The sequence below is a fragment of the Petromyzon marinus genome, chromosome 12 (genome assembly GCF_048934315.1).
Source record: "Petromyzon marinus isolate PM22_M1 ecotype Great Lakes invasive population chromosome 12, UKy_Petmar_22M1.pri1.0, whole genome shotgun sequence".
Classification (NCBI taxonomy): domain Eukaryota; kingdom Metazoa; phylum Chordata; class Hyperoartia; order Petromyzontiformes; family Petromyzontidae; genus Petromyzon; species Petromyzon marinus.
In genome coordinates, this window is record NC_133678.1 from 15,632,575 (window position 1) to 15,656,826 (window position 24,252).

Consider the following 24,252-nt stretch of genomic DNA (forward strand, 5'->3'; position numbering starts at 1 on the left):
ACCTCGTCTGGGCCCTCATCGTCAGGACCTCCGCTCTCCGCGTCCGATTCCTCGTCCGTCAGCTCCTCGTCGCCGTCCTCCTCCTCCTCCTGGAAGCCCTCCTCGTTGTCCAGCTCGTATGCCTCCATGCGCTTCTGCCGCTCCTCCAAGCGGCGCAGCCTCATCGCCTCCTGCAGGTGAGCCTTAAGCGACAGCAGCTTGGCGCCTGCGCAGCCCGGACGGCGAGAGGCGAGGGTACGCTCAGCGACGGCAGAGTGGGTGCGTAGCGGCGCAAGGGAAGAGGTCACGCCCGAGTTGTCTTTTAAGACATTATTTGCATGGGGTCGGCTGCTCAGATTTAATTTCTCCATGGACTCACACTGTGCTTTCATCTCCAGTCACATCCACTACCCGTACATGGAGACCCATAGACACACATACACTTACATGATCCGTAGACTTAAATAGAGAGCCATAGACTTACATAAACAGTCACAGACTCGCATACATTTACAGGATCCATACACTTACATGAGCCATAGATAGAGACCCATTCTTACACACACTTATTTTCTGTACACTTATATACAGAGCCATACATTTACTGAGATCCTTACACTTGCAGAGATTTATGTAGAAATCCACGGACTTATAACTTCTTCTAAGCAAAAATGTTATCGCATAGGGTCAGGTGCTGGAATTTTCTCTCTACACGAGCTTCTTCCGTACCAAGTGTCACATCAGTCATCTCATATCTAATTTCCACTGCTTTCTCCCATCTCACCCTCGGTCTCCCTCTACTCCTTCTGTTCCGCACCGGTGGCATCTACACAGCCATTTCAAATGGCCACGAGGCCTACCATTCCAAAGAGACGGGCCTCACGTGGCCTATGGCCGTACAAAAGGGCCGTATACAGCCCGTGGGTTTAGATTCCTTACTTGATCTAGGGCACTACTTCCCACCTCCCCCCACCAATACGCACGAGCACACATAGAATCCCGTAGCCGCAAGGGGAGCGGCGCTATCGCACGAGGGGGACGCTCCCCGTGGCGGGCCACGCGAGGAGCGCACCAGGTTTCTCGAGGGCATCCCCGACAGTGACGGTGAGGACCTCCTGCAGGAGCTGCTGCTTGCCGTCGGCACCCGTCTCCTTGCGCGTGACGCGGATCTCCACGGGGCCGCGTGGTCTCATGGGGGACTTCCTCGTCGCGTGTTTCAGGAAGCGCTCCTTCAGATCGTTCAAGCCTGCAAACTCGCACAGACAAAGACACACAGACACATTCAATCAAAAACACAAACAATTATATATGCACATGAAATTGTGTAAACACAAAAGGACCCTTGTGTAGTCTTAACAGACTGTTGGAGCAAGTGCTGTTAACGAGAATATGTCAACTCCAACACGGCACACCAGGGGCCAGTACCATGCCCGCTTGCCTGTGTCTCTCCAGTGCTGATGTTCACACAGAATCAGAATCTCTATTTAGATTGGAGAAATCCGATGAGCTGTAAAGCTCTTTTTCACAGATGTCCAGTCGGGGGGCGGGTCAGAAAGTTACCATAACAATACAAAAACACAACAGGAGTGCAAAATTTAGGAAAGGTAATCAAATCACAACAAATATATTTTACCAGGTAAGGCCCACTGAGCTATTAGATTTTTTTTCAGAAGCGTCTTGGCCACAAATGATAGCCCAACGAAGTGGCTTATCATGTGGACATTTACAGCAGCCAAATAATGTAAATAGTCTAAAGCGCATGTTTCTAAATATGGAGGGAAAAACTGGAGGATTCGGATAAAAAATCCATGCGATCGAAACCCTCCGACCTCCTGCATACCACCAGGCTAAGGAAGATAACATCACGCTACACTGTAGCAGGTACTCATTTAAGGTTGAGTAAACCTAGGGGAGGCCCAGAACCGGTTCAGATATTCACCACTTCTATTTGTTCTGAGCGTAAATCAAACTCGGTCGCCGGGTCGGAGTGCAGTACGCTAACCACTACACCACCGCTACCCAACAAACTACAGGAATACCTTGCACGTTCGTCTGGTTAGGGACCAGAGCACGGACGAATGTAAAAAATAGACGAATGTCAAAGCAGAGCCTTTATTTAGCTTGCAAATTTATTTTTTCGGGCGAAAAACGAACATGCAAATAACTACAGTAACTATATAACACATGCGTGCGAAACCTAAATAAACAGAACTAAAAGAAAAATAAACATAAGAATAAAGAAAAGTAATAAATAAACAAAGTGATACCCTGAAATATTTTTATTCTTGCGTAAGTAAACACTGTTATCGCAAAAATAACTATGAATTGTTCACAGTATAATCACAGAAATAAGTACAGTATTAATAATATATGAATAAACACAAATATAAGAGATGCTCACTGAACGACTTCTATTCAAAGACTGAACGAAAAACATGCCGCGTGGCACGAACGTCGTGGAAAGTTGGATGAAATCGGACGAAAGAGCGAAGCGACGAAAGTCAAGTGGACGAAATTCCAGGTATCGCTGTACCGCAAACACGACCACATACACACTCCACCAAGCCCTGCACATGCCGTGGGTAGCTCACACCACTCGCTGCTCTACGTCACGTCACGTAAATACGCAACACGGTGAACCGGGCTCTCCAATAACTCAAGTAATCGATCACTCGATTATCGGTTCAATTGCTCGACTCAATGGATAACACACAAAAATGTTGGGCGTTGGCACTCACCCTGGTTGGGCGTGGGCTCCTCCAGGTCGATGAAGGTGCCTGCGGCGGCACGGAGAAGCGTGGGCCGCACGGACAGATCGACACCCAGGCCCTGCAGCCGCAGCAGCCTAGCGCGCACGCGGCTCTGAGCACGGCGCAAGCAGCAGCAGGAGAAACGCACGGAGAGAATCGGCACGCGGAGACGTGAAACACAACACAGCACGGGGCACGTTACACACACATAGCAACATATCTACTGCAAGTTACACTTGAGCACAACAAAGTGAAGAAAGTGATTTCTGGCTCAAATGAGCATTGAGGCAGTGCTCATCTACCACTTGCAGCCTTAATCCAGTGGTTGAAATTCCACATTCCTATGGCAGGGACGTGTCGATATACATGACAATGACTGTTGAATCCCCCTCAAAGTGATACTATTTTAATTGACCCTGGAGGGACGATGAATTGAGTTAACCTGCCAATAGCAACCGTCTAAACTCGCAACCTTCCGATTGCAAGTAAGCCGCTCTATTGCCGAGCCACCTGGCTGGATAACACATCCATAACGCTCAGACAAAATTAACGTGGGCGCAAACTGAGAAAAGTGACAAAATGAGCACGGGGATTTACCTCGGGTCTTGCCATTAAAACTGCACAGGTGGGGGCCCTGACCTTACTGAATTGTGGTTGGGAGTTTATTACAGGGCCCTCCCAAAGCTTTAGCGGAGGGGTGGCATCGGATGATGGTTGTTGGTTTGGCGATGGTGGTTGGGTGGGGTTTCTGGGATAGTGATCATTGTTGTCTGGTTGCAACGCCAACCTTTTCCTTAAAACTTTGCCAATGCCAGCTGAGGTTTTTGGATAATATAAGGGAGACCCCATTTTTTTTATTTTACAAGCCATCAAAAACGAGTCTAACGATTGCCACAGCTCGACTCATCCCATCGGCAATTCAATTAAAGGGCAGGTTTAAGGGACTGACCTGTGGGCTCCTTGGTGCGTTGGCGAGCTCTGGCGCTGCCGAAACCTTCGGGGCATCCATGGCGGTCGCCTCGTGAAACACCGACGACTCGAGAATCGACGTCTCCCGATCCTCGCAGGGTTGCGCCGGTTCAGGAAGAGGCCGATCTTTCCCGTCCGGTGCCTCCGTTCTTCCTTCAGGACCCAACGTTCCACTTGCCTTCTCCGCTCCGTCGAGAAGCCCCCCCTCCTCATCAGGATGTTCCTCTGACCCTGGGGCTGGCGGTGCTGTGCTCTCCCTCCCATCATCGTCTCCATCGCCGCTTCTTCCGGCGGTCCTCTCAGATTCGCGTGTCATCTCCGCCCCGTCGCCCTCGCTCGAGAGTCTTCGGCAGGTAACAGCAGCGTCGGCCACCCCGGCCTCTCCGACTTCTCCTCCCTGCGCCGCAGCAGAACTCCCAGCTTGCGGGTCACATGCATCCTCAGGCGCAAGGGCACTCTGCTGGGTAACGGACGATTGGGGGACGCCCTGGCCGCTCAGCATATCCGCCTGGTACTTGGTGGACCTGTGAATATCATGCACACTCAATGTTAATGTTAACACCTCCTCCGCTCGTTAAGAGGCTGGGGCTGCGCCCAGAGCCAAGAGGTGCCGGGTAATTTGTGGGTAATATTGCAGCATTGGGGTGTTTGTCCAATACCAGTCCACATTGTGCGTATTTAGCTATGAGAGGTAACCAGAGCACCTGGAGGTAACCGACGCAGAAGCGGGGGAGAACACACAAGCGCCCAAGTCGGGAATCGAACTCAAGCCGGTGGTGATCTGAGACGTTTGATGTTTAGGTGCATCATAAATGTGAGTAGCTGTTGCTGTTGTCGTTGTGATCGTACTTGAGCAGGCTCATGGCATCTCCTGCGGGAAGCGGGCGACGCTTGAAGAAGTCGTGGACGGATCTCGGCTCGGGGAGGTGGTACGGCAGCGACATGTTCGACTCTGCAGACCGCACCGCCACGCACCACACACAATGAGTCCACACACTTGGTATTCGCACCATGCTTATGACACAAGGGCTGTTACGAAGGCACTTTGGTAATGTCGGCGTGAGCTTTACACAACATTTCTAACTTGCGTCCTCACAGAATCCTATAGACTGACATCGAGACCCACAGACTTACATCGAGACCCACAGACTCGCAGAGACCCATATTCGCAGAGAACCATAGTAAGTACATTTCGTATTTGCGCAAGTATTATCGCGCGACGTTATGATGAAAAGTGTTTATGCCTTGTAAGCTTTACAGAAAATTTCCGACTTGGGTGTCCTACACCTCCAATTAACAGTTGGCTATGTACGGTGCAAAAGACATTCAGCATACATACACACATAATGATTAGTGTAAATGTAATAGTATGCAAGGGGCTATGGGGGAATTCCACAACACCCAACATGTCCTGCCAACTACCAATTTCATCACAGATCAAAAGATAAGCATATTTGAGTCTGGATTGTGCTTGAATGGGCGACCACCACACCAAGCACAACATGGCTTGTTAGACTGTGGGGCTACGTGGTGGGCAGCAGAGGGTCGTGCAGAAAATATTTAGGACTATACTTTGATCCCACATTTATGCTTCACCAAACCTCACTGACCAACATAGGGAAGTACGGGCAAATTACCTCAATGACCCACACAGCATAGGGAGGCCTTCATCCAGCAGGGCATTGACAAAAAGACCTGTACATGTACATGTTATGGTTAGGGTTGGATCTGGTTCGCTAGGGCTAGGGTTAGGATTGGATCTGGTTGACTAGAGGTATGGTTAGAGTTGGATCTGGTCGGCTAGGGTTATGGTTAGGGATGGATCTTGTTGGCTAGGGTTATGGGAGGTTCTCGTTGGCCAGTGTGCTATTCTGCCTAACACTAAATCCCTGCCCCTCTTGCCATGTGCGGCCTTTCCGCTCGTGCCGTTTTCCCGCGCCCTATTCCCACTCACCGCGGATGATGCGCTGGCTCTCGCTGTGCAGCTGCTGTATCGCTACTCGCCCCGCCTTCGCTGCCTTCCGCTCCACGCGGCCCTTGTTCTGCAGAAGCATCGTCACAACGACGACGACAAGAACTTTCACACATTTTCATTTGGGCTCTGCCGCTGGTGCATGATGAGCACGTTTGGCTGCGTACGGTGCGAAAGAAGTTCAACATACATATATAGCCTGCACTTGAGGGTGATGACTACCACTATGTTATGCGGACTTTTACCTTCACTCTATAGTAGAGCAGCACGAAATCAACAATCCTTGCTCAGCCAGGTGCTCCGATAAGTGGCCGAGCCCTGGAGCCTCCTGGCTGCGCGCACCGAGCTCCCCATAAAATTTCAGCCCCTGTGCCTCCCCAAATTTGCTCCACCAAACCACTTCACCTACAGTGGTGAATTGATGGTCCCAGCCTGGTCACCATTGACTACCACACAAAAACCCACGTTAAAATTTGGTTTTGCATGCGCTTAATTTGGCCAATATCCCGCACTGAGAAATAAAATATCGGTTTGACTGTCGTGCGACAAACATCACTCTCATTTGCAGAGTGAATGGAAAGTGCTGCCCTCTGCTGTATGTGTACCAGAGGTCACATCTGAGGTAGCTCTGTAATATCCGCTTCCGTGGGCTGTTCTCTAAGATGAAGGGTTGTGTTGCTCTGCGAGATCTGAACGGATTCTTCATCTCGTGACGTGATGCGGAGAGCACAATCAAGATAGAATTGTGGGAAAAAACTAAATCAAACTGAAAGAAACCCCTTCACCTGTTTGCTCTTCTTGAGGAAGGCTTCTTCTTCATCATCATCGTCCTGATGAGCCCCAGAGACCGCCCGGCTCTGATGCATACACAGACATGCACAAAGTTGAAGAATGCCCCGTGTAGCCCACACAGAATGTTGGGGCAAGTACCGTGAGCGAGCAGCTGCTCTGGCCACCAGGGTGGTATCAAGGTGGCCGGACGTGATTCCGGCTACATCACATACAAGACAAAGATCCCTCGTATTGCCTCAACCGAATTTTGGGTCAAGTGCTGTTAGCGACCACCTATGAAGGCCAACACGGCACAAGAGGGGGTGGGCGGCCAGCATCACAACCAGCCGCCTTTTTCTCTCCAGTGCCGAGTACCTGGTGTGGTGTATGAGGCATATGCCTCTGGAAAGCATCCATCTAAAAAAAGGTTTAAATGTGATAACTTTTTCAGTGATAAGTTATGATTTTGTTTTAAACAACTTTTACAAAAAATTGCTGAATGAATAATACGGCATCCATGGGGAATGGAGAGTGCCGGTTAATCAATTATTCCGGTTATCCGAGTTATACTTATGGTTCACGTAAAACGTTTGAAGAAAGAAACTAAGCCGACATTTTAACTATGATATAACAAATAATATACTCTTTCACAGAGGTGCTCAACAGTCAGTTCTGGATCATTTAAAGTTGATTTGAGACAAGCAGCGGGGCAGTTCAGAGTACAGTAGACAAAGTCCCGATACAGTACAAGTGTAACGACAGTACGCAGCGATAGAGGGACAGTATGGTTCCCCGGGACCATGGTTACTAATGGTCATGCTAATGATGATTGATGGGACAAGCGTTGACAGGGTCACGTGAGGGGAAGCACGGGACCCAACTGCGACAAAGTGTAATAAGGGCGGAGATTGACAGAGCCAGGTGCGGTGAGCGAGAGTTCTGGAATAGGGGCGTGGCCGGGTCGCGTGAGGGATGAGAGCCGGCGCAAACTGGACCTGGGGGCTGTTGGTGTGGGGAATCTCAGTCATCACCGCCTTGGAACGGGTCGTCTCTATCGTCTTCAAATTGTCTTGAGGCTAGAGCTATGTTGTCTCAGAATAGAGTCATCTAACTACCCAAGTGTATATAGTCACTCGTGGTTACTCGTTGAGTTGTCAGCGGACTTTATTCATAATAAATACACATAAAGACAAGACGGTGTCTCTGAGAGCTACATTACACAAGTGCAACGTGATCACAATGGCAGATGTTTACAATGTAGACTCGCTAGCGACATTACTCGGCAGCGTCCTGAAACAGGTCTATGAGAAGCGCACGGCAAGATGCTGGATGGCTCACGGAATTTTTCTGGATACGGGAAGGAAGATTTGTATCGCAATCTATGAAAGATGCCGGTTAATATAGCATACCGGACGGTAAAGTGCCAGATAACAGAGTTTCTACTGTAATTCACTTTTGCGCCCATGCTCCTCATGGCCCACAAATCCCTCATTTTTCCTCTGCACCTGTCCTGTCATCGGTAGGTCTCACGTTGGCGCCGACACCCACCTTTTGAGCCTTCTTCTTCATGGAGCTCTTGATGGCCTCCAATGACTCCTCCTCCTCATCGCTCCCCAACTCCCCCAGGTCTCCGCCCATGCCGAATTTGTGCGTGAAGAGGTCGTCCTCATCGCTGTCCTCCCCTTCGCTCTGCCACGCCAATGAAGGAACAACAGTTTTCGGCCCTCAGTTTATTTCATTTTTGTAAATGCTCTTCAATGAAGGCTAAACGCCTTAATGTATTAGCTCTACCGCCTGCCTCACCACAAATGTAATTTAAATTTTAACGTCATTATGCAATTTAAGAGTTACCGAGTATAAAGTCGGCCAAATTGATTAAAAGGTTTCCCAAACCTTGGTAATAAAATCAGTGCTAAATAGATAAGCCTTGCAGGCGAAGCCGATTATGTCACAAGCAACGAGATGTTATTCGGTTCTGTGGCTCGAAGGGAACGTTATTTTAATTAAATACTTCCGAGGACAAGTGCACATTGGACAGCATCACAGAAGCCATTCAGATGCATTCATTTTATTTTGTGGTATCTGATGAGATAATTAAATCTCCATTAGGAACTCTCACAGCAAACAATGAAACATTACAATGTCAGGGAATAAAAGATGGCAATACAGAATGACTTTAAAGTTACTTGTATTGCTCTGCAAGAGAGCCTAATGGATTCTTCATATCAGGCACGACTCCTACAGCAGGAGAGATAATAATCGGGAAATTTATTTTTTAAAATTAGAAAACGATCGAGAGAAGAAAACACGCACATGGCAGCATCATCCCAGATCTACGTCACTCACTGGGAGCTGCCTTCTCTCCCTCTCTCGTCCGCGATCAGATGCGGCTGGGTCCAGACTCGGTTTCCTCCCTTTGGGTTTCTCCCTCGTGCCGTCGTTAGTGAGCGATTCGGGAGACGAGAGCTCTTGACGTTCCTCCTCCCCGACCCCACTGGGAGCGCCAGGGGAGCGTAGGGCGAACCCCCCCTCCGCTCCGTTCTCTTCTGCGCTGCTCTCATCAGCGCTGTCCAGGGCCACACGGATCCGGCGCGGCCTTTGTCGATCGCTCTCCTCGCCCCGAGTGTCTGAACGCAGGCACGTGGGTGTGGAGAGGAGCGTGGAGGTGACGTATGGCGACATGGTTGTGGATTTTAAAAAATGTAGACATCCCAGGGTACATGAAACATAGAATTTCTCTAAATAGTTAACCAATGTTTACCATATCTGCCATAGCACAGTACGTTGACAAGTGGTGCCGCGGCGGTGGTGAGTGGCGTAGATGGTGGAGTTCGTAATCGATGAAGCCATGTCTGACCTTCATCGCTGCCCGACGCTACATCAGCGTCGGGGTAATCGGCGCTCGGTGCCTCCTCGCCGTCACTATCGCTCTCCTGCAGGATGGCACGGCAACCCCGAGGCTTCCGCGGCCTCACACCCTCCTCGTCCTCATCTCCAGAGTCACCACCTGCACAAGACACGTCCAAACATCCACGATGGCACCGCGATGCCACAGCTCCCTCACAGGAGACCTACACTCGCGAGCGGCCCCGAGTATTAACACACGCTCTCATGAGGTGGCCGAAATGACTCACAGAGCGCTGCACTTGCACCGTTGAGACTGGTTTCGAGTACAGGTTTACGCCACCTGTGATTATTCTAAAAATATCAAAATCAATCAAATTTTATATGAAACGATAAATAAACTACTGAAACTACCAGAAATTGTAAGCCAATTCTGGAATGTATAATCCAATGCTACAGGTGGTACTGTGCAGTACAATATTAAACTGGGACTGCCTGGCGAGTCACATTTCCACGCCGTATGGAGATGCAGCAAACAAAGTCAGCATTGCTTTGCGTGCTGTTCAAGTTTTTAGTTTCAGGAATAAATTACATTTTTATTTCCAGGTCCCCAAATTAAACCTAATTATTTGCAGGGCATGGTATATCTGCCCAAGTTATTTTGAAGACACACTGCACTCATGCACCAGAGACCTCCAATGAGGGAGTATTTCTGACAGCAGCGGTGCTGGTTCATACCTGCAGCACTAGCGAGGACGTGGACACGTTGAGTCAAACCAGGAGACGGCACGAGAGATGCGGTGAGCGGGACGCGAGAGCCCTCATGACACTGAGCGTCCAACATGACCCCGCCGGACTCGGAATCCATCTCCACCGAGGTCTCGGGGTCGGTCTAAGATGCAACACAGATAACAACAACATCTGCAATACCACCCCCACCATAAACAGCCCATAAATAACATCACCACTATCAGCCCAAAAAATAGACTGCCACCATCACCACCATACACCACTGTCAGGACTTTCATTTAGTTATTGTTTTTACCAGGTAAGGCCACTGAGCTATGCAGCTCTTTTTCAGAAGCGACCTAGCCACAAATGACAGCTCAACCAAGTCACTTGTCACGCAGACATCTATAGCAGACAAATACTTTAAACGCATGTTGATTCTAAATGTGGGGGGAGGAAAACCGGAGGAACTGCAGAAAAATCCACGCGACCACGGGGTAGAGAAAGAGAAAATGCAAACCCCACATATACAGTAGGCGTCAGGGTCGTAATCGAACCCACGACCTCTTATATACCAGGCGAGATATTTAATATCTCACTACCGTGGCGATATGGTCAGGACAGAGCTCATGGAATGTACCATCTATCTACTCCTTATCGCGAGAGGTCCCAACGTGCGGGTCACATAGTCAGTGGCGGTGACTTGCATCACGCGAGTGCTGGTAATTGTCCGACACTGACGAGTGATGATGGGCACACGTGTGGTGGAACCATTTGTGTTGAGGTGATGTCAATATTCATAATACACTGTAGAGAAACTGTAGTCAGACATCTTTAAGTGGCAGTAGTGTTTAAGGACGCCGCACATTATTTGAAGGCACAGAGAGGCTTTAGGGCAGCGATCTCCACGACATTTTCAGAGGGGGGCCACTTTCGCCGATAAGACATCACCAGTGTGAGGGCCGCCACATCATTTGACACCACTGTTGGGTTTGACAGCAGCACGACGCGGTGGCCTTGCAACGAAGAGAGCAGCCGTAAGGGGAGTCGAACCGTCTGTTTGTTCGCGGTCACCAGGCCCAGGGGCAAACAGGACGAGCTCTAGGGGAAAGAGAGGCGTGATCGCCACTAACAATCACTCTGCTCGCCAAACCACAGTAACTCGCACCGTCAACACCCGTCACAACCACCGCTCATCACCAACACGAAGCCACACGATTGTTTTCGCTCAGATTTCTATTTGCTTCTTTGCTCTACTGTGCTCGTTTTCGGCGACCGCTTGCTATTTTGGTGACTCGGGTCACTCTTGCAAATAAGACTCGGCCTCGGTGAGTTTCTCACCCTGGTTCACCAAAATAACCTTGAATCGCCACCAGCACTCACCTCCATTATTACCACTCACCACCAAACTCACAACGCAACCTTTCAGTCACGCATTCACCACCCAGCAGACCTGGGGTAAAATGTATTTGCTATTACAACTGATTTGTGACCGAAGTTACAGTTACATCGCGATAGCATTAATTTCCAATGGCAACAATACAATTGTACGAACTCGCAAATCACCACCCAATCTCGACCACGCATCACACTCACCACCCAGTCTCCCAGCAGCTCACCCCCTCACCACCAGCACTCACCAAAGACACAACCCCATTGTAATTGACAATCAAACAGCCACCAGGCCCGCCACCAAACTCCTGTTTTGCCTCACGCACCGGCTCATCGCGGAGGTCCGATTGCAGCTTCATCACGGCGAGTCACCGCGCGTCCCCTTCGAGACTTTGGGCGCGAGTCTCTCTGCTCTGCCTCTTGAGTCCCGTCCGCCTGTGTTTGAATCCCCCGTCCCCGACGTGTGTTGTGGTGTTGTGCTGTGTGCTGTGGTGGCTCTTGTGGCGGGTGAGGGTCTCTCCCTCTGGAGAGAGAGGCTCGCACTTTGGAATTTGGCGCGAACCCGCAGCGCGCATGCGCAGAGCGGGACGTGACGTAGACAACAAAAAAACGAGCGGGCAAGGGAAAAAATGGCGACCCTCCCCCCCAACGAGTCGGAACTCGGCGGCCATCTTGATTAGGTCAACATTATTTCGCTTACGCCGTCTTCGCTTGAACTGATAAAAAAACACAGCACGCCCCCTGGCGAACGTGGGCTGCCATCGTTATGACCGGCGAAAAACCCCGCGACGCCGATCACAAACACTCGGTAGTTGTGTCGGTAAGCTTTCTCGGCTCTCGGCGGCCATCTTTGTTAGGGCACGGTGGTGGGGGGGCCGTTTTCGGTGTGGCTGTGACGTTACTTCCGTCGGCTGAGCCCGTTCAAACGGCGCGGGACGCGACCGCCACCCGGGTGAGGCGAGGCGGCTCTCTCTTCTGCACTCGTTTCGCACCACGCGTAGCCAACAGTGCTGGTCTGTGGGTCTCTACGGGTCGATGGGTGTCTCTGTGGGTCTCTGGGTCTTTGTGGGTCTCTCGGTGTCTATAAGTGTCTCTGGGTGTCTATGGGTCTCGAGCTTTCTGTGGGGTCTCTAGGTGTCTGTGTGTCTCTGTGGGTCCAAGGGCGTCTCTGTGGGGTCTGTAGGTGTCTGGGTGTCTCTGTGGGTCTAAGGGTGTCTCTGTGGGTCTAAGGGTGTCTCTGTGGGGTCTCTAGGTGTCTGGGTGTCTCTGTGGGTCTAAGGGTGTCTTTGTGGGTCTCTAGGTGTCTGGCTGTCTCTGTGGGTCTAAGGGTGTCTCTGTGGGTCTCTAGGTGTCTGGGTGTCTCTGTGGGTCTAAGGGTGTCTCTGTGGGTCTAAGGGTGTCTCTGTGGGGTCTCTAGGTGTCTGGGTGTCTCTGTGGGTCTAAGGGTGTCTTTGTGGGTCTCTAGGTGTCTGGCTGTCTCTGTGGGTCTAAGGGTGTCTCTGTGGGTCTCTAGGTGTCTGGGTGTCTCTGTGGCTCTAAGGGTGTCTCTGTGGGGTCTCTAAGTGTCTGGGTGTCTCTGTGGGTCTCTAAGTGCCTGGATGTCTCTGTGGGTCTCTAAGTGTCTGGATGTCTTTGTGGGTCTCTAGGTGTTTGGGTGTGTCTGTGGGTCTCTAGGTGTCTGGGTGTCTCTGTGGGTCTAGGGGTGTCTGGATCTCTAGGTGTCTAGGTTTTGAGGTTGTCTATGGGTGTCTCTGTGGATATATGTGGGTCTCGAGGTCTCTAGGCGTCTATGGGTGTCTCTCTGGGTCTCTGTGGGTCTCTAGGTGTCTATGACTGTCTATGGGTCTCGAGCTTTCTGTGGGGTCTCTAGGTGTCTGGGTGTCTCTCTGGGTCTAAGGGTGTCTCTGTGGGGTCTCTAGGTGTCTGGGTGTCTCTGTGGGTCTCTAGGTGTCTGGGTGTCTCTGTGGGTCTAAGGGTGTCTGGATCTCTAGGTGTCTAGGTTTCGAGGTTGACTATGGGTGTCTCTGTGGATATATGTGGGTCTCGAGGTCTCTAGGCGTCTATGGTTGTCTCTCTGGGTCTCTAGGTGTCTATGAGTGTCTATGGGTCTCGAGCTTTCTGTGGGGTCTCTAGGTGTCTTGGTGTCTCTGTGGGTCCAAGGGTGTCTCTGTGGGATCTCTAGGTGTCTCTGGGTCTAAGGGTGTCTCTGTGGGGTCTCTAGGTGTCTCTGTGGGTCTAAGGGTCTCTCTGTGGGGTCTCTAGGTGTCTGGGTGTCTCTGTGTGTCTAAGGGTGTCTCTGTGGGTCTCGAGGTCTCTGGGTCTCTAGGTGTCTATGGGTGTCTCTCTGGGTCTCTGTGGGTTTGGGCGTCTGTCAATCTCTTGTATGTATGTACTATGTTGGACTGGCTGGGAATCACAGCAGCAGTAGCAACAGCAGCATCGCCCTCCGTCACCTACTGCGATGATAACTCGGCAGGACCCTCCTGAAAGGAGAGCCTTTGGACTCCGTGAGCCTTTCCCATGGGGTACACAAAGCGGCGTTCCGCCTGGAGCCGCGGTGGAACCCGCGGTCCGTTCGCGGCTTGTTTTGGTCTGAAAAACTTCTTCGTAAAGGGGATTTGTACACGCAATACGTTCGTGAGACTTGATTGATGTTGGGAGTTCTTGCTGTATGTACTATATGTATGTTGAACTTCTTTCGCACCGTACGTAGCCAACCGTGCAAATCGGAGGTGCGGGGGAGGGACAAACGAAACACAAAAAGCAGTTATGAAATGAATTTTCAATGGAGATGATTAAAAAGTTGCACCTCTTGCCGCCTTTGTTGGCCGTGCAGCACCCACCGCTTCTCTCTCCTCACTCGCCCGCACGCCGTCTTTTTTTCTTTTATTTTACGATCAGAGGAAACAAGAAGATGCTGTGTGTAGTCGGCACTTTGCTCCGTTCATCATTTCGTCCCGCACGCCGTCAGTCGCCTCCTCGTCACTATGCTATCGCTACTACTACTGCTGGACATCTGTGAAAAAGAGCTTCATAGCTCATCGGATTCCTCCAGTCTAAATAAATATTATGATTCCGAACTTCGCTTATTGATTCATCCGGCCGTGTTGACTGCTCGGTCTACCAGACACTGACCGTTCCGTCTCATGCATATCGTGTTTAACCATCACAACACACTGCAGCTCACAAGAACTCATTACAGTTCACAACTCACTGCACTGCAGTTCACAATAACTCACCACGCTGCAATTCACACCAACTCACCACTGCTGTTCACTCCTACTCACCCACCCATTCACCACACTGCAGTTTACACCAACTCACCCACTCCCCACTGCAGTTCACACCAACTCACTCACGCACTCGCCACACTGCAGTTCACACCAACTCACCCACTCACCACTGCAGTTCACACCAACTCACCCACCCACTCGCCACGCTGCAGGTCACAACAACTCACCACACTGTAGAACACATCAACTCACCCACTCACCACTGCAGTTCACACCAACTCACCCACTCACCACTGCAGTTCACACCAACTCACCCACCCACTCGCCACGCTGCAGGTCACAACAACTCACCACACTGTAGAACACATCAACTCACCCACTCACCATTGCAGTTCACACCAACTCACCCACCCACTCGCCACGCTGCAGGTCACAACTCACCACACTGTAGAACACATCAACTCACCCACTCACCATTGCAGTTCACACCAACTCACCCACCCACTCGCCACGCTGCAGGTCACCCCGCTTCTCTTTCTGCTTCTTTCCTCGCACCGCTCCACCTTGTTAACCCTCACTCCGAGTGTCTCATTTCCCCAAGTTTTTAAACCCTCCCTCACTTCGACACGCGTTACACTCCAATGCACGTATTACAACTTTAATCGTGCTGTTTGTTGCTGACCGCTTAACGTTTCGGGCCTGTGGTCAGCAATTGCGATGAAACAAAAGCAAGCGAAAGCTACAATTCAATGTATGTTTTTAAAAACACGGGCTCTGTGCTCCTGCCTTTCCCCTCCCATTCTCAAATAAAAATCTACTCTAGAGACAATGTTTTGGTTACTCTCAACGCTCAGCGTCTGCGACGTGAATTAGTGACGTGCTTGACCCGCGAGTTTTTGTTCAACACACTGCTGATTGAGGGCCTTCCCTACCCCACGCCGTACAAGATCGTGGGGATTGTGCCATACTTCACCACGCTGGTCAGCGCGAGTTGGTGAAGACGGGAAGCGTAGACCCGGCAGAAAGTGGAGTACAATAGATTTGTCTGCACTGCCCGCTGCGTAGTTCCATCCAAGCACCGTCCAGGTTTAAACCCTGCCCAGCTTCCTAGATCTGATCTGATGAGCGCACTGCACTCGTGCACCTGACCACGGCTCATCAGTGGCAAGTGATATCTGAACCAATCCTGGGACTCCTTTTCACAAGCTTGTAACGAGCGGAATTACACACCCCATGACCGACAGCGTGTGGAGGCCTTCATCCAGCGGCGCATTGACAATGGGATGTGATGAGATCAGACGCATTCCGAGTAAATCAATTGGTAATTCTCCTTTTGAGCATCGTCCATGTTGCTTGGCTGCCACGGTTTTGTCTCTTGCCCTGTGTTGATGGTGGTGCTAATGATGGTGACGTTACAGTGAAGCTTGGGGGTCGGCAACCAAAGCAATGACAGGAAAAGCCATTTTTTACAATTCGGTAAAAGAAACTAAATATTTCAAGAGCCGCAATGCATGTCAATTGCATCACGAAGCAGTCCTTAAAGAGCCGCATGCGGTTCCGGAACCGCAGATTGCTGACTCCTGCCCAAGGTGAACTGGAGTTCCATGGCCAGGGTTCGCCAACCAAAATAACAAGAAGAGCATTTTTCTTCGAATTTGGTTTAAAAAAAAAAACTATATCAAGAGCCGCAATGTAGTCCTTAAAGAGCCACACGCGGCTCCCTGGTGAGATGCTCAAGGAATCATTGGTGCTGCCCTGGCTGTCCCGAGGGTTCATTGTTGTTGTTGGTGCTGGGCTCCAGCAGTGTGGTTGTTGTGGCCGTGCAGGTTGTAGTCGGTGTGAGCGATGGGCGTCACGGACCTGTGGACGGTGCTGTCCCCCGTGCGGGAGCGCGTACCGCTGAGCACGCTGGCGGGGCTCACAATCGCTGTGGACCTCGCCGTGTGGGTGTGCGAGGCCCAGTCTGTCAAGGGCATGGCCAACAGCGTCAAGCGGCCACACCTGCGGTGAGAGGCCCAGTGTTTGATACCCACCCAGCCTCACCGAATCTAAACATTTTTTTTTTACTTTTTAGATTCACCAGGTAAGGCTCACTGAGCTATGTAGCTCTTTTTCAGAAGCTACCCGGCCACAAATGATAGCTCAACGAAGTGGCTTATCATCAAGTGGAAATTTATAGCAGCCAAATACTTTAAATGCGTGATGTTGATTCTAAATCTGAAGGGGAAAACAGGAGGATGCGGAGAAAAATCAACGCGACCATGGGGAAAACATGCAAACTCCAAATATAAAGGCGTAAGGGTCGGGATTGAACCCACAACCTCCTGTAAACCACGAGAAGTATTTAACATCTCACCACCGTGGCGCCCAAGTGCAAATCACTGCTCACAGACTCAAACCTCGCTCACCCCCATCCCGGTCACCCCCACCACATTCACTCCAGCCCCACACTCGCTCATGTCTCACTCGTCCCCATCTCATTCATCCGTGTTTCACTCTCCTCTCCGCCTCACTGAATCCCACCACACTTTGTGTTGAAGCCCTTCGTCAACCTTCACACAGGGGAAGGTAGCTCAGTTTTTCATTGCCGCTTCCTCCAGCCATCCGTGCTGTCAACTCCCCACCCATCAAATTTTGATTTAAAGCTTTCGTGACTGCAGGGATTCATCTTCTTGGTTCTTTCGGTAAAGTCACGTAGAATGGAAAGAAAATAATGAAAATAAAACATAATAAAATAAGATTCTCACGAAGTTTCGGCCACAAAACAAGTAGCCTTCTTCAGGTGAATAAACAGGACTGTCCAGAAGACAGCGTTCGAGTGAACATTGCCAAGCCTGGACCACGTCTTTTTAAGCTGTGTGGGCGGAATTAACATATGAATTAACATGTTACCCAGCACCACCACCGGATCGGTGGAGGGTGGCGGCGGGTACACAGAAAAAAGGAAAGAAAAAAGAAATAGGATAGGTGCGCTACTCTGTCCTGTATTGCGTTAATAACTATGCTATAAACTGTACTATACAATATAATATTATACCTTCCAATCTAAACTACATGGTATAATATATCCATAGAGAAAAAATCCACCTTTGAATTATGCAATGCGTTACTCTACACTGCCCTATACTTTAGACTATAAAATATTAGACTTGTAACTTTATACTATGTCTTATTTTATTAACCCCACTATATGCCACACTGCTGTATATTCACTATACAATTACGATACTATATATTGCCATATGAATTATGTTAAACATTATGATGTTATACTATTTATTATTATACCACATGCTATAAACTATACCATTGACCGTCGTGTGAAAGGTATTAAGAGGCAGTGCCAGTGAATGGACTTCGGTCTGAAGGTCACCGTAAAATACAATCAATTAAGAACCGAAATGGTTTATAACAGTGGTTCTTAACCTTGTTGGAGGTACAGAACCCCACCAGTTTCATATGCGCATTCACCGAACCCCTCTTTAGTGAAAAATAAAATGTGATTTTTTTCAAATTCAAGACATAGATATGTTTTTTACTGGTACACAAAATGAGCCGTGCATGAACATTACCTTGTTCAAAGAATAAAACCAACACAATGCATAAACTCACAACAAATTACATACCTGGAAATCAATGTGACTTCTGCTGTTGCCTTTGAGAGATCAGTTCAGATATGCGTGGCTTCACCTTGGCAAGTGCCACTCTCATGTCATTTTCACAGCAAAGTCTGTTCCTTTTCTTCGTTTTTATGTCCAGCATCCTCGAAAAGGATTGCTCACAAAGATATGTTGTAACAAATGGTATAAAAAAATCCAGGGCTTTCTTAGCAATAACTGGATATTCTTAGTTTTTTCGGTAAAGTCACGTTGAAGAGAAACAACAAAATAACAAAATATATATAAAACAATAAAAAATTCTCACGACGTTTCGACCATAACTCAAACGGTCATCATCAGGTGTGTCGGTTTGCATAAATTTATTTTGAAAACGGCATATTTATTTATATATATAAAAATAACGTTTGCGTCACGCGCAACGATGGCAGTTTGCCAGGACTAGTCCATCTATTTTTTGAAAAGAGGAGGGGGGAGACGAAATTTGTTTTTATGTATGCTGTCTGAAAGGCACTGTAAGCGTGAACAATCAATCAAGAACTGAAATGATTTATCAAATCTTTCCAATGATTGCTAAGATAGAATCCATCTTCTCGGTTGAAATTGTCTCTGTGTTTGTATATGTGGATAGCCTCATGAACGAATCTCTCATGGAAGCCAGATGGCTTACAAAGAACCTCCGTCTTGGAAAAGTCAATGGCATGTGAGCCTACTGAATTAGAACAATGATCTGCTACGGCCGAGGTGTTGGTCCTACCGTGTTTAAGGTCTGCTTTATGTTCACGAATGCGGTCCGAGATATGGCGTTTGGTTTCTCCAATGTAACTACTACCACAGAGGCAACTTAGTTTGTAGACACCAGGGTATTGTATGTCCGGAATCACATCTTTTACAGACGGAACCAGATCACGGATTTTGTGTAATGTGTTGAAACGGACCTGGATCTTGTGTTTATTCAAGATTTTGGAGATCTTTTTTGTGATCCCAGCAATGTAGGGTAAAGTGATGGTTTTGAAAGGCTCCTCAAGAGGGTTCTTCTTCATGGTTTGAGTGATAGCTTTGCGGATTGTATAGTCGGAGTAACCATTAGCCCTAAGAGCTTGGTGTACGTGCTTGAGTTCACTGCTTATGTGTTCCTGGTCGGATATGCATTGGGCTCTATGATACAGAGTCTTGATGAGAGAATTCTTCTGTGATGGATGGTGGTGGGAATCCGGTTTCAGATAAGCATCCGTATGGGTAGCTTTCCTGTAGACAGAGTGGCTCATTGAACCATCAGGTCTCTTTTTAATTAGGACATCCAAAAAAGGTATCTTGCCATCTATTTCGACTTCCATGGTAAATCTGATGGCTGGGTGTATGGAATTGATGTGGTCGAAGAATTTGTCTAGAGCAGGCCGGCCATGTGGCCAGATGACAAAAGTGTCATCCACGTACCTCTTCCATAAGGTTGGGCGCAGAGTGGCAGTCTGGATGGCGTCAGTCTCAAATTTCTCCATAAGGTCGGGCGTATGGAAGAGGTACGTGGATGACACTTTTGTCATCTGGCCACATGGCCGACCTGCTCTGGACCAATTCCTCGACCACATCAATTCCACACACCCAGCCATCAGATTTACCATGGAGGTCGAAAAAGATGGCAAGTTACCCTTTTTGGATGTCTTAATTAAAAGGAGACCTGATGCTTAAATGAGCCACTCTGTCTACAGGAAAGCTACCCATACGGATGCTTACTTAAAACCGGATTTGCACCACCATCCATCCCAGAAGAACTCCCTCATCAAGACTCTATACCATAGAGCCCAATGCATTTCCGACCAGGAAAACATTGCCAGTGAACTCAAGCACCTACACCAAGCTCTCAAGGCTAATGGTTACTCCGACTACACAATCCGCAAAGCCATCACTCCAGTCACGAAGAAGGACCCTCTTGAGGAGCCATTCAAAACCATCATCTTACCCTACATTGCGGGGGTCGCAAAAAAGATCTCCAAAATCCTGAATAAACACAAGATCCAGGTCCGATTCAACACAATACATAAAATCCGTGATCTGGTTCCGTCTGTAAAAGATGTGGTCCCAGACATACAGTACCCGGGCGTTTACAAACTAAGTTGCCTCTGTGGTAGCAGCTACATTGGAGAAACCAAACGACATATCTCGGACCGCATCCGTGAACATAAAGCAGACTTGAAACACGGTAGGACGAACTCCTCAGCCGTGGCAGATCACTTATAATTCAGTGGGCTCACATGACATTGACTTCTCCAAGACGGAGGTTCTCTGCAAGCCATCCGGCTACCATGAGAGATTTGTTCATGAGGCCATCCACATATACAAACACAGAGACAATTTCAACCGAGAAGATGGATTCTGGCTTAGTAACCATTGGAAAGATGTTATAAACCATTTCGGGTCTTAATTGTTTGTATTTTACGGTAACCTTCAGACCGAAGTCCATTCGCTGGCACTGCCTCTTAATACCTTTCACACGACGGTCAAAGGTATAGTTTATAGCATGGGGTATAATAATAAATAGTATAACATCGTAATGTTTAACACAATTCATATGGCAATATATAGTATCGTAATTGTAAGTGAATATACAGCAGTGTGGCATATTGTGGGGTTAATAAAATAAGACAGTGTAAAGTTACAAGTCTAATATTTTATAGTCTAAAGTATAGGGCAGTGTAGAGTAACGCATTGTATAATTCAAAGGTGGATTTTTTTGTCTATGGATATGATATTATACCATGTAGTTTAGATTTGAAGGTATAATATTACATTGTATAGTAGTCCAGTTTATAGCATAGTTATTAACGCAATACAGGACAGAGTAGCGCACCTATCCTATTCCTTTTTTCTTTCCTTTTTTCTGTGTACCCGCCGCCACCCTCCCCTGATCTGGTGGTGGTGCTGGGTAACATGCTAATTCATATGTTAATTCCGCCCACACAGCTTAAAAAGACGCGGTCCAGGCTTGGCAATGTTCACTCGAGCGCTGTCTTCTGGACAGTCCTGTTTATTCACCTGAAGAAGGCTACTTGTTTTGTGGCCGAAACGTCGTGAGAATCTTATTTTATTATGTTTTATTTTTATTATTTTCTTTCCATTCTACGTGACTTTACCGAAAGAACCAAGAAGATGAATCCCCACCCATCTTTAAGTCCTGACGCAAGAGCTTCTTTCTTTCCTCTGCCTATGACTCACTGCCTCTCTCTATAAAATAAATATCCCAACTGTGTCAATAAAGCATCATGAGATATCGCATTCAGACGCTATAAAAATTCAAATGTGAATGTACGTTCCCTTGTATGGTTTCACGATATTTTGCCAGCATCTGTGAGGTGCTCATGAATGATGAATCCATGATACCGTAACGAGGTGATTCCTGCCTGTGTCGCGCAGGAACCTGTTTTTCCGCGTGTCGCTGCTGTGTCGCCTTGGCCTGCGTCTTGTGTTCGTGGTGGAGGGAGACGCGCCCGCGCTCAAGGCCGGCATGATGGCCCAGCGCAACGAGGCCCGCTTCGGGCCCAGCGCCAGGGTCCGCCGCGGCAGAACAAACCGCGCACAGCTCAGGGCGACTCTCAAGGAGGTGGTAGCCGGATTCAAAAAGGGTTCCTTCGAGTTCAAATGAAATTATTTTACATTTGGTACTCACGCCATTCTTATAGCGCAAGGCTGTCACGTTTCGCGCTGTGTTTAACAGATGCCTTGGTGACAGTAGTTTCACAGTCAGGAGCAATGTTGTTACTTGGCTTTACCCATATTCTTTTATTTTATTGTTTATATATTATTTTATTGTTTCCCTTCTACGTGACTTTACTGAAAGAATCAAGAATATGAATCCCTGCAGTCACGAAAGCTTTAAATCAAAATTTGGCTTTACCCAGTTAATTGATTTGAGGGTAGTTTTTCCAATTTGACCGTGATATCGACATACTTGGCCTACCCTTTTTCTAATAAAGTCACCAGGATATTTAACATGCACTGTGAATCAGACGGCACAAATGGCATTTCAAAAGCAACAGATGGAGTTTTTAACTTTGTATGTTGAGTTTTGAGAAGCCATTCGATGACGTCTGGGGTCGAACATTGGATTCTGTTTGTGACTCCTGCAAAAGCGCGTGCGATTGGGCAGTGATCGGTGACGTGAGTGATGGCGTGCACTTCACCACAGTCGCAATTTGCCGACACCTTAATTCACCAATTTATGGAGGAGATTTCCATTGCCTCTTAATAGCGAGCGGAGCGTGGACGGCTAAGATGCAGCAGCCGACACAGTGGGGAGCCAACCCATGGCACCTGGGTCTCCCGTGACCTGTCAGCGAGCCTTTGACACTTCATGTGGCCTCAAAATGCACCTAACTTGGTACAGCCACTGTGGTGATACCACCGCCACTTATTGGCAAACGGCAGCTGTTGCTTTTGTTGTGTAACTGTGTGTGTGGGTCCCAGTGCAGCGGTTAGTGATAGTGCAGAGGTTAGTGGTAGTGCAACGGTTAGCACGCTCCCCTACGAACCCGGCTACATGAGTTGGCTTCCCGCTTGCAGCCAACACCAGTGACGACGTCTGAACCGATCCTTTGTCTCCCCTAGGTCGCCTCAGCCTTAAATTAGTACCCGATGTGTAAACATTGGCACTGGGGAGACAAAAGCAGCCCGGCGTGGTGCTGGCCACCCACCCCCTCGTGTGCCGTTCCGGCCTTCATAGGTACTCGCCAACAGCACTTTCCCTGAAAGTGTGTTAAAGCTATACGGGGGATCTTTGTGTTTGTGGTGACCAGTGCTGTGAGCTGCTGTCCTCGCTGGGCCTGCCGTGCCTGCAAGCCGCGGGAGAGGGCGAGGCTCTGTGTGCGGCGCTCGATGCGGCCGGGCTGGTGCACGGTTGCTTCACTGATGACGGCGACGCCTTCTTGTATGGCGCCCGCACCGTCTACCGTGGCCTCGCCGCGAGCGACCAGGTACCCTCCTACACCACCATCAACACCGCCACCACCAACACCATCACCATCACCATGAACACCACCACAAACACCGCCACCAACACCACCACAAACACCATCAACACCGCCACCATCACCACCAACACCGCCACCAGCACGACACCGCCACCAGCACGACACCGCCACCACCAACACCATCACCACCACCACAAACACCATCACCACCAACACCACCACCACGACACCACCATCACGACACATCAACACCATCACCACCAATACCACCACCACAAACACCGCCACCAACACCACCGCGACATCACCAACTTCACCAACATCACCAACACCACCGCCACCACGACACCGTCACCACGACACCTTCACCACTAAAACCGCCACTGCCACCACCAACACTGCCACCACCAACACCACCAAAACCACCATCAACCACCCATAACACCCTCAATGGCATCCCTGCCAAGAGACACAATTGCATAACATGTGGGTGCTATTTAACTTGATTTGCAAGACAACATTCATCCATCCACAGCAACGTAGAGGTCTAAATGTGCTCCTGTAATGAAACAACTTCTACACGGTGCTTGTGTTTTATGTCATGGAGTAATAGGGTGGATTTATTGTCGTGTGTGTGTGTGTGGGCGCATGACGTGGGCGTATTGTTTGCACAGTGTGTGATGTGGTATCGCGTGTGTTTTATTTCTTCGGGTAACTGGTGACTGTCGCTTCGTTGTGCCGTATCAGGACCCCCACGTGGAGCGCTACTGCGTGGACAGGATACGGAGGGAGCTCGGTCTGGATCGCGATGCTCTGATCGGTCTCGCTGTGCTTCTCGGCTGTGACTACCTGCCCAAGGTGCCCGTGTGCGCGTGTGGGCACGTGCCTGCACGTGCCTGTTTTTAAGCACGCGTGCGTACCAAAGGTGTAGCGTGGCTTGTCATGAGCCCTGGTACAAGGTGTGAAGAAGCTCCTTGGAGACATCAATTTTGTAGAAGTAGAGCTTTATTTTTAACTTCACATATTTACAAT

General features: G+C 49.0%; 2 protein-coding genes across 5 annotated transcripts in view; one reads left to right on the plus strand and one right to left on the minus strand.

The window, feature by feature from the left end:
* Nucleotides 1-12,070, minus strand: part of CLSPN (claspin) — a 28,059-nt gene extending 15,989 nt beyond the window's left edge. For both annotated transcript variants that reach the window (XM_032952599.2, XM_032952598.2), the window contains exons 1-12: nt 11,733-12,070; nt 10,024-10,177; nt 9,299-9,448; nt 8,788-9,068; nt 7,990-8,130; nt 6,456-6,527; nt 5,653-5,740; nt 4,548-4,650; nt 3,679-4,222; nt 2,718-2,841; nt 1,052-1,225; nt 3-205 (exon numbers count right to left, since the gene is read on the minus strand). In XM_032952599.2, the coding sequence (XP_032808490.2) occupies nt 3-205; nt 1,052-1,225; nt 2,718-2,841; nt 3,679-4,222; nt 4,548-4,650; nt 5,653-5,740; nt 6,456-6,527; nt 7,990-8,130; nt 8,788-9,068; nt 9,299-9,448; nt 10,024-10,177; nt 11,733-11,765 (2,067 nt within the window). In that variant the 5' untranslated portion in view covers nt 11,766-12,070. The remainder of the gene's footprint in view (nt 1-2; nt 206-1,051; nt 1,226-2,717; nt 2,842-3,678; nt 4,223-4,547; nt 4,651-5,652; nt 5,741-6,455; nt 6,528-7,989; nt 8,131-8,787; nt 9,069-9,298; nt 9,449-10,023; nt 10,178-11,732) is intronic.
* Nucleotides 12,071-12,262: 192 nt separating this feature from the next.
* The window catches only part of GEN1 (GEN1 Holliday junction 5' flap endonuclease), a 28,185-nt gene continuing 16,195 nt past the window's right edge, over nt 12,263-24,252 (plus strand). Inside the window, exons 1-5 of one of the 3 annotated variants that reach the window (XM_032952600.2) lie at nt 12,263-12,358; nt 16,441-16,645; nt 21,668-21,854; nt 23,047-23,223; nt 23,968-24,078. In XM_032952600.2, coding sequence (XP_032808491.1) covers nt 16,485-16,645; nt 21,668-21,854; nt 23,047-23,223; nt 23,968-24,078 — 636 coding nt within the window. In that variant the 5' untranslated portion in view covers nt 12,263-12,358; nt 16,441-16,484. The remainder of the gene's footprint in view (nt 12,359-16,440; nt 16,646-21,667; nt 21,855-23,046; nt 23,224-23,967; nt 24,079-24,252) is intronic. The other 2 variants (XM_032952601.2, XM_032952602.2) reach the window with 2 other exon arrangements.